This window comes from Vigna unguiculata, chromosome 4 (assembly GCF_037176805.1).
Source record: "Vigna unguiculata cultivar grain cowpea cultivar isolate G323 ecotype 2 chromosome 4, ASM3717680v1, whole genome shotgun sequence".
Lineage (NCBI taxonomy): Eukaryota > Viridiplantae > Streptophyta > Magnoliopsida > Fabales > Fabaceae > Vigna > Vigna unguiculata.
Genome location: NC_140795.1, coordinates 6,751,145 through 6,761,728, shown reverse-complemented (window position 1 = coordinate 6,761,728; position 10,584 = coordinate 6,751,145). Strand labels below are relative to the sequence as shown.

General features: G+C 34.9%; 1 protein-coding gene across 4 annotated transcripts; it reads left to right on the top strand.

The window, feature by feature from the left end:
• Positions 1–737: 737 nt before the first annotated feature.
• On the top strand, positions 738–10,221 carry EMB1895 (ARM repeat superfamily protein). Of its 4 annotated transcripts, XM_085672795.1 has the most exons (12): positions 738–941; positions 1,135–1,213; positions 1,389–1,496; positions 1,712–2,157; positions 2,565–2,750; positions 4,820–4,927; positions 5,288–5,491; positions 5,580–7,408; positions 7,924–8,780; positions 8,901–9,001; positions 9,473–9,541; positions 9,799–10,221. In XM_085672795.1, exons 3-9 carry the CDS (start codon positions 1,421–1,423, stop codon positions 8,471–8,473), a joined length of 3,399 nt encoding a protein of 1,132 aa, XP_085528921.1. In that variant the 5' UTR covers positions 738–941; positions 1,135–1,213; positions 1,389–1,420; the 3' UTR covers positions 8,474–8,780; positions 8,901–9,001; positions 9,473–9,541; positions 9,799–10,221. The 4 variants fall into 4 exon arrangements, with proteins under 4 accessions (XP_085528921.1, XP_085528923.1, XP_085528919.1 ...); XM_085672797.1 differs by having other exon boundaries at positions 7,924–9,001; positions 9,819–10,221; XM_085672793.1 differs by having other exon boundaries at positions 7,924–9,001.
• The last annotated feature ends 363 nt before the right edge of the window (positions 10,222–10,584 follow it).

The window sequence follows — 10,584 nt, the reverse complement described above, 5'->3', positions numbered from 1 at the left end:
TAATTGAAACATGATTTTTATATAATAAGTAAAAATAAAATGTGTATATAACAATAATAATAATAATAATAATAATAATAATAATAATAATAATAATAATAATAATAATAATAATAATAATAACTATTATAATAATTATAGTTCTTATTGATAATAATAATAATAGAAATAGTTATAATTAGTAATAATGATAATAATATTTATAATTGATAGTAATAATGATTATTAATTATAGTTGACAATAATAATCCGTGACGAATCTTGACCAATAATTTTGGAGGAATCAAAATAATTTATAGTAAAAAATTTTGAACTCATCAATAATTTATTCGGAATAAAAATCTTCAGTTATTCCTTTTTGAATGTAAATAATAAATTCATCTTTCATTTTATTCCGAATTTTGTTTTGATAATCTTCATTGTAGAATATGAAACATTAAGAGTTAAATAAAATGAATTAGACAATCAAACGAGATGATTTTATTTGTGTTTTAAAAAACGTGGAATTAAAAAAAATAATTAAATAAAAAATGATTAAATTTGAACTTAAAAGGATAAAATTAAAAAAAAAATGTTAGACACTGAAAACTTTTTTATATAATTATGTAGAAATAATGATAAATAATAATCATAAAGTTAACTAATAAAGTTCGAAAATATATACGTGATCATATATATATATATATATATATATATATATATATATATAATTGAATGTTTTTAATCATTTTCCCTCTCTTCGTTCCCCTCCGTTTTCTCTCCAATACACAGCCCAACACTGCCATCACAACCGTCATGCACGACGGAGTTCCGGCACCACGCGAGCAACCACCTGACGAAGTTCCGCCAAGAGCACTAGTTATAACAACCATTCCAACCACGCGAAGCGACCGTTGCTGACAGTCCTCGCCTACCAGATTTCGCCAAGAAATCAACCAACGGTGAGTTTCTTCATCATTTTTTATTTATTTATTAAAAAAAGTGCAGTCAATTTTTTTATTGGAACTATATCTTAGACTATTGTGATTTAGCGTGTGGTTGCTTCAGTCTTCTTCATTCTGAGTCCACCCCTTACACACTTATTCACTATATATGAGTTTCGAAAACCAATTGCATTTTTGTTGTTTCATGAAGGCTTAGCACGATAGATTATAGAAGGATTATCATCTGTTGCTGCCTCTTCATACTATTTCCTTCCAGCTTAAATTATCAGGTGTGGATTGAACGTCACATCATTTAGGAGGGGGATAATAACTTTATGGGAAAAGTTTAGGGATCAATTTGCAAATTAGTTTAATGCTTTAGTTGTTCAAAATTGTTAATGGGAAATTTTTATTAAAACTTGTTGAAACAACGATTATTCCATGTTTGCAATTTGTGCTCTGTAGTTAGCACCGTTGCCTGGAGAAGAGAATTCGCCATGGAACCAACTTGTGGTGCTCGTGCCATGGAATGGAGCATTCAACTTGAAATGGGTCTCCGGTCTGCAAAACCTGGTTATTTAATTCTTTCATCAATTTTTTTTTCATCATTATGTTCTCTTTTATTCCTTTGAAATTTGGGGGCTATACTAACAATGGTGCCTATTCAAATAATGCCTCATTCACTGTGTATTATCGCTCCATACAATGCCTTAAAGTTAAAATTTTTATAGTTTTTGTGTTCAATTGTTGGCTTTGTTTTTATGATTTTTGAAATTCATCACTGTCAGGTGCTCCTGTCAAAGCCATATTGGAAATGGAGCCTCGCCTTTGGCAATGGAGTAGAGAGCGTGAATCTGGCGTTGCTCCCTATGCTATGTTTGGTCTTGTTCCAGGCGAAGATAGAATATTTGCCAATGCTATCCTCTTGCGCCTTGCGGATGCCTTTAGGGTAGGTGACATAGAGACCAGGCTTTCGGTTGTTAGGGTTTTCTTGTCTGAACGGAAACATCGCAGTAAGGAGAAGAAAAATCAATGCAAAGGGTTGCTGTCACAGGCCAGAGTAGCTAATCACTTGGAGTTGTTAACGAGAGTGAAATCTGTTTTTGATAGTGGGGATTTGGAGTCGAAGGCACTGGCTTTGGTTTTGTTTGGTTGTTGGGCTGATTTTCTGAAAGACAATGCTCAGATTCGATACTTGATATTTTCAAGCCTTGTTTCTGCTCATGACTGTGAGGTAAAATAAGTGCCTTAGTGCTGCTGTTGTTTTAGATGTGTGATTTCATTCATATTAACACCTCTTCGTTAGATATGCTTACTTTGATTTTCTACCTGGGTACCTAAATCATGTTTTCCAATGTCTCAATTTTTTCTGTTAAATTATATTGCAAGTGAGGAACTGCAATCTTAATTTGATTTACATGACTCTACATGGATGGATTGATACATAACAGTGATTGCTTGATTGAATATCATTTTTCCTCTTCATTTAATAAAATGTGGAGGGTGACTGCCTTGGAATATTCTCCTAATGTTCCTTAATTCTGATTTCTAACTTGTTTACCTGACCTTATTTGAAGACACTGTTAATATAATTAATTTTCTGTATCAATACATCTGAAATGTTGGGTTGAGATTTCACAGGTTAGAGCATCTTTGTATGCCACTGGGTGCCTTTGTGAGGTATCAGATGATTTTGCATCTGTTTCAGTGGAGATGTTATTTAATATAATGAGTTCATCTTCAGTGTCTTTGCCGGCAAAGTTGGCTGCTGCCCGTGTTTTGGCAAAATGCAAATCCTCTTATTCAGTTGTACATAAAGCGTACAAGGTATTTGACAATTTTATATGCTATGACATCTATAATATTGTGTGATGTGACTTCCTGCTGGCTGATGTTGTAACTATTATTGTTCTGTTTATGTGTATTTCTAATAACTGTGAGATTTTTTGGTTTCTACATATAATTATGTTGTCTTCCTTTACTTTTTCCTCCGGACATAATTAACAAGATACCAAGTAGAAACAGGGTGGCCTAGAGGAATTATGAAGAAAATACCTAGATTTTTTTTGGGTTGAAGTGGAGTTCTAATTTTTTGAAATTGGCTCATCTAGTTTATTGTAAATATTTCCTGACATTGTGCCTCAACTAGCTGTAATATACTATGTCATAACACTAAGCGTACATCAAAGTGTGTGAAGATTGCTTCAATAAAATCTTATTAGGATTCCTAAACCGTCAAACTTGACTAGACTATCCAGTAGAAAATGTGCATTTCAGCATGTGATGGTTAGTTTCAGTATCATAGCTTCTACAGTGATTAGTATCGCCTAGAGTAGTTGCCTAAGTGACTTATTAGGATTCCTAAACCGTCAAACTTGACTAGACTATCCAGTAGAAAATGTGCATTTCAGCATGTGATGGTCAGTTTCAGTGTCATAGCTTCTACAGTGATTAGTATCGTCTAGAGTAGTTGCCTAAGTGACGTTTCAACTTAAGCGGAAAACAGTTTTCATGTATCTTCTTCACATGTTTTGGTGCATGTCACAGTAGTTAGTTAAAATAACTGAATGCTATATATAGGAACCTGTAACGGTAGTTAAACTAATTGAGAGTTGTGAGTTCAATTGTAAAAACAGAAAACTTTTAGAATTGAGTGAGAGTTCATTGAAAGAGAAACTTCATGTTATAATCTCTATGCATAGTAAATTCTCTCATGGACATAGATTGAAGTTTATTAACACTTCAACCGAACCATGTTATTTTTGTGTGTGATTCTTTCTTTTTCCTTCTTTTATCTTCTATTCCTGCAGAGACAAATAAGAGAAGTCAGACACAAATATCACCTTACCTCAATCCGCAATCTCTCGAGCTGACTCCTCCTCGGCTTGCATGTGTCATCTGTCGGTATCATGGTTTGGACCCACGAGGGGTTACCTGCGGAGAGGGCTCCGATGATCAAGTCAGCCAAAAGATTCTCAAAAAGTCAAATCTCGTGATTAAGGGATTAATGAATGCGTACCTTTAATTATTGGGGTCCACGCGTATTTATAGAGTCATTAATTATGTCTGGCCTTGTCATGGGCTAGGCCATGTTTGGGTCCAGGCTCCTAGTTCAATGATTGTTGGTCTTAGAGGCTTTGTCTGTTCTATTCTAAGTCTGGAATGGTAGGCAGATGTCGTCTTGTCCTCTGAAGTAGGCGGCCTAGGCCGCTTATGCTTGTCCGTTTATTTGCTTGATAACTGCTTGCGTGTTTGTGGGGCTTTACATAGGTGGATTTAATCGTGTAGTTTGATTAGGCTGCCTAGGTGCAGTACACCAGTCCCCTAGCCTTTGTTGGTGGAGACATAGCGGCAAAGGATGAAAAGTGTGAGCAGTCCGCCTAGGTGCACTACACCTTCTATTGTTTATTTTTGTGGCTTCTCTCAGTTATCATATTAGTGTTTCTGTGGTAGACTGCTGTTCTTCATTGAAGTTGCTTGAGTTATCCACAACAAAGTGAAATGAGGACACCTCTTCCACTGATTTATAATGCATTATCCATTTCAATTTAATCAAGAGTCTAGGACTACTACTAGTGAATTATGGAAATATGTATTCTGGTGTGTTGCTCCCTTATTGCCATACAACAATTCAGTTAGAGAATTGAACTTTTGTTCAAACTAATACCGTGACTTTATAAGAAAATAAAAATCAGAACTAATTCTTACTGTACAATGCTGATATATTTTTTTATTGCCCAATAAGCTCCCCGCACCATGGTTCAGTATCCAAACTTAATAGCATAACAATTGTAAAGTTTAACCAACCTAAAGAAATTTGTTACTTTTTCTTTTGTCTGTTCCTCTATTGGAACAATCATATTTGGTTTTCTGATGTGATGATTGATTTAATGCAGACGGGTATGGAGTTGGTACTAAATTCGTCAGATGAAGATTTTATGGTTGCTATGTTATACTCGCTCTCAAAACTGGCTTGCATTTTAATTCCTTTAACCTCTTATCAGGTGTGTATCTGTCCTACTATATGATTTTGAGCATACTAGTTGAGCAGGAGGAATGAAAGGCCACTTATTACTTTATCCTTGCTTTTATGTCTGTTTGAAATATTGTGTGACCATTTGGCAAGTGTTGTTTTGTTCCTTCAACTGAATGTGATTGTTTTAAAAGTTATCCATAACATGAAGTTCATGAAACTCTTTGCTAAATTTTATCCTTTGAAAAATGGCTAGTAAACTATTTAAGGCTTGTGATAAAATAAAGTACCACACAGCCAGCTTTAGGATACATGGATGATGGTCCCAGTTCAAATATATACTGTGTAAGCTGCTTTCCTTGTGTAATATTTTGAAGTCATTTGGATTCAGGTGGACTTTCTACTTTTGTTTCTCAATCGAGAACGAACTTCACAAGTAAAAGAAACAGCATTAAGATGCTTGCATTTTTTATTCAAAAGAGGATTGTGTGAGAACTCAGATAATTCAGGTATAATTCGTGGGCTGTTTTCCATTATAGAGGAACCTGAAATTTCATTGCCCATGCAATATAAAGCTCTAAGGGTCTTGCACAAGGTTTGAGTTCATTATTTGGCAAAATGAAACTATCGTTTTATTTCTTATGATATATGAACTTGTTTGACATGCATTAAATATTTGGCAGGTCCTTCTTTCTATTCCGCCTTCTTCACTTCACATGGAACTTCGTGAGTTTATGAGGCTTCAAACTGTTATTGAAAACACTAGTCAATATCCAGCCTCGAGGAAGAGCTGCTTGGCCATTTGTATTCTAGCAGATTTGTGTTGTAGGACAAAGGACAGAGCAGAAATTGAGAATGTTTTTGGTTGTTCTTCCCTTCCATCGCGTGTTATCTCTTTAATCAAAGATCATATCAAACTTTTGTTGATGCCGTTGTTGGAAGGTTCTCAAAATGATTTGACAATTTGTCAGGAGCTCCAGGGCCTGTTGAAGATTCTTTTAACTGTTGTTGAAAGTCATCCTTCTCTTGGTTGTTTGGTACTTGATAACATAAAAGAAGTGATTGAATATTATCTTGTGACTGTTGCATCTACTGATCGTGCCGTACCATTAACTCTTATAGCTCTAAATTTTAAAGGGAAAAAGCAAAATTCCTTTATTTTTAAATTTCTTTTCAAAATATACAGATTTCTGGTGGCATTCCTTGAAAACCTTTATGTAGTTGGAGCTATCAATACTGAAGTGTTCAGCAAAGTGAATATTTTGGCCAAAATTGTGTGCCAGTGTAATTTAATTGATTGCTATACATACTTATTGTACCATTTGCTATTGCACAGTCAGCCTATTTGTGATGGCTTAGTCCATGAGAGTGATGAAACACATCCGGCTAGTTGTCTTATTAAAAGCACAACGTTTGTAAACAAAATCTTGACAGGAACAAATGGCTGGACTGCTTACAAGGTTGGTGCTCACGCAGCGTGTCAGGGTGAATGGTTGCTGGCTACTATTATATTCAGGACATTAATAGAGAAAGTGAAGTCTGTTTCTTGCTGTAGCTGGTTAAATGCATTGTTCCATTATTGTAATTCTGAAGAAAAAATTCAACTTCTTAGGCAGCCAAAACAGGGAACCACATCAATAGAGTTGGTGGGGACTATTGAGTTTCCTTTATCACGTGATTACAAGGATGATACATGTTCAAGACTTGCCAGGAATATCAATGATTGTAATTACTATGATCAGCTTACAAAGTCTCATGTGGAAGTGTGCTCCTCCTTGAAAATTTTGGAAGCCTCTGCAACAAGTTCTCAAGAATTTTGTTTCCAGAGGTGGTTTTTATCATTAAGAGCTAGAGTGTTGGAAAATTTAGTGTCTGTGGTTAAAGCTTTGAGGGAAGTTTTATTGAACGTGGATCAGAATTTAAATCAGGTAGAGACTGAGAGTAGTGATAAGCTTCAATTCCTGAAGTCTTATCAAGATATTACTCAAATTTCTTTGCAACTGTTCAGACTAGCAGAAGAATTTAATCTACTTAGAGCATCTTTCATTGAGATGGACAGTGAGAGTTCTGAAGTCCTTGCAGCTCATGGTCTGAGTTCTTCAGTATTAGCATTTGTAACTGCTTTTGGAGTGTCTAATATAGACCATAATTCTCAGAGAATTTTTATTGGTGTCAAAACCTCTAGTAATTTACAGGCTTTGACAATACAAAATTTAAGGAGGCTATTTTGGTGTGTGGATAATAGAACCAGAGCGAGTTTCTCTTTGCTGTTGAATTATTTTGACCTAAATGAGAACTGTTTATCTCCAGGATCCTGTTACCGAACTTGTAGCATTGGCTATAAAGACAGAGAGGTGCTCAATGTTTGTAATTATGCTGTCTCCAGTGCTGTATGCTTGCTTCAGAAAACTGCATCTGAGTTTACCAAGAATGCTTTGACACTAGCTTCTAGTACTTTGATAAAATTGATGCACATTCATCTTCGGATTCCAAAGTACTTCTTCAAAATAAGGTATGTGTATCAACTATTCACTGTTATCAGTGAAAACATTTTAATCAAAGTTTAAATGTATGTGTATTTTTTATTTTTTATTATAGTTAGATTTTATTGTATTAATCGTCAAATGGTCTATTATTTTCTCCTTTAGCATTGTCCCTTTTCTTCTTTTTCATGTCCAAATGAATTATATAATTATAAGTTATTGTTGTTAGGAATTGATTAGTTTGCTTTTGTGTTTGATTCATCGGAGTCTCAAGAAATGGTTTCCCAATTTTGTTAGTATTTTATGCTGAATTAGTTTTCTTTTGTTGTTTAATATGTGCTCTCTTTGTTTTGAACCTTTACACGTTTAGTGCTCCGATTTTATGATGTAGCTTCCTTATATGCAAATCTAGAACTGCTGTAGTCCATTTAAGTTCTTAATTTGATCAATATCATGACCAAGAGTTGGCAATTTGGTGTTTGTTTATATTTCCTAACTCTTAGGAATACGGTGTTGAAATATCTGTTTTGCATTATTTGTGCAGACCATTCATTGGGTCAGAACTTTTTCTCCACAATGAGGACTCTGTTAATGGGGTTGAAATATCCGTTTCGCATGGCTCCCACATCACATTGAATATTTGTCTTCAATTAAAGAACGTGCCACCGAACCTCCTGGTTAAGTCAACTAAGTGTTACTGCATCCTTCATTGCAGTACGTCCTTCCTTGTCCCATGTGGACAAACCTTGGGGCACTCACAGTCTATATCTGAAGCTTGGAAATATGATGAAATTGTTGAACTGAACCAAAAGTTGGTTTGCCATGTCTTGGATGGTGTGGCAGGCAAGAGAAGAATTGGTATGCACAGTAGGGCCCATGGTAATAGTGTGGCTGTGGAGACATTCATGGATTTTAGACCTAATGAGAAAGGGCAGGGGTTTTCACATTGCTCACTTGATGTGTCTAACTTTCCCGTAGGTTCTTATAGAATCAAGTGGCATAGTTGTATGGTTGATAGTCAAGATTCCTATTGGAGTCTCCTTCCGTTGAACCCAGGACCTGTATTTTTTGTTACAAAACCCAGAATTGGCTAATCTGCTAACAATTTCATAAAGCATATCCATTAAAATAAACATTATTCATACGAAGTATGCTCTCTTTCTGGCCAACTGAATTATTAATCACTATTTTCTGCTTCAATTTATGGCTACAATTCAATCATGTTGCTGATGATATCAAATGTCTCATTAGCTGCTCTACACTGAACTTGGGGTGTATCCACTTTGAGACTGATTTTTAAGCTACAGCTTAGCTGCAATTTTGTTTCTTTATGATTGGGTACTGATTTCAGAGTCAAAATGCTCAACATTCAATTCTACTACAGCAACCTAACTTACTCAGGTGTGTTCTTGATTTAAGGAGAACAGAAGGAAACTTGAGTTATTATATAGTTTTGCGTGGTAATCGTTGCTGCCTAGCTGGATTTCATTGTTTCTGTTTCATTGAATTTGAACCATCAAGGATTGCTCTCTTTTGGGAAGAAGGAACTGGATTTGGTAAATAAACGGGCCTTTGAAAATGAGAAGATCATACATGGAAAACTGCCCGGAATTGACAACACAGTAAGCGCATATGGTTCACCACGACCATTTTTCTACAAAATTGCATTAAATTCTCTTTTCATTTTCTTGTATTGAAGTTAAATTGAGTGCTTCATTTCATTCATTGAGAAGTGTGGAAGGAAACTGCCAATCATGCTACAGGATTGAAATCAGAACTTTGGAATCAGAGAGATAATTTTTCTTAAAACATTGAGGACGACTCTTCTTTTTAAAAACAAGTTTTTATGCATATCTCTCTGAAAGGAGCAGAACACCAATATTTAGAGCAGAACGTTAATAACAATGATTCTTCTAAAAAAAAGTTTTCATTAGTTAAATTTTACGACCACATTTGTTCTTTCTAATAAAGATTTCTTAAACATCAGTAGATATAATTTAGGCTATTATTCAGTATTACATTCATGGTTATTTTCATATTATTGGCATTAGTTGTTCCTCTAATCAACTGAATTATTTTTTCTTGATTGGTAGTGACTTACAAATTTGGAGGCACTTCAGTTGCAGTTATATGTTTAGAGGTGTCTTCATAAACAGCTAGAGGTATACTTGCTATATCTTATAACTTTTTGGCTACCATGTCTTTACGTTTAGGGGTCTTCATAAACAGCTGGTTCGTACTTAGCTTCATAGTTAGTCTTTCACAGTGTTCTCTGATTTCAAATTTTCTTTGGATACACTTTTTTCTACAATCTACATCATTACTCAATGTTTCAACTGGAAAAATACTGTCTTTTTCCTTTTTTTGTTGCATAATCTCTGACTTGTATGTGTAATTGATGATTCCTCATCTTTCTTAGAGATTGTGCTATGGTAACAGTTCCGTCATCTGAATCAATTGTTGGGCCTCGCAGCTGTTTGCGCAGTGGAACTTGGTCATACAGCTGAGTCTCCTTGATCAAAATCCCACATTAATTAGGTATATGACAAAATTATAATATATTTAAGTACAAATCGCACGTTATAAATAAAATTTGAGATTGGGTTAGAGTTGAAATCAATTACCATGTACCAAGTTCAATAGTGCTAGATGTGAGAAAAATGGAAAATCTCTGAAAGTTGAATTTTATTGGTTTTGGGTTGCATCTATGTCACTTGTTCATGCACTCAAGTGAATGGTAACTAGTATTTTGTCATTTCCCCAAACAACATCATCCACTGGTGTAGCATTGTTTAAATAACATTTCTTAGAAAATATATTCCAAAAAACATAATTTCTGGAACGTGTTTTTTTCGCATTTTTTCTTCTTCCTTTGTAGCATTCTCCCCTTTTCTTCTTTCTCTGCACCGGCGGTGATGGTGGAAGCGCTGTGGTGCAGTGGTAGAGAATATTTTAGTCTTTTCCTATTATTGTGGGATTGCAGGTAGAAATTGATGTGATACAGGAAGTAATTGCCTATGTTTCCTACCCCAACAACAGTTTACATGATTTGGATCCATGGTAAGGGCAGTGCCTTCTGCCATAGTAAGCCTTCATAATTTGGCATTCTAGTGTTTTGCATTTCCAGTTACCTAATCTTCAATTCGAACCTTGAAACAATGAAAATTGTGATTATGATACTCAATAATGCCTAGTGGCAAAGCAC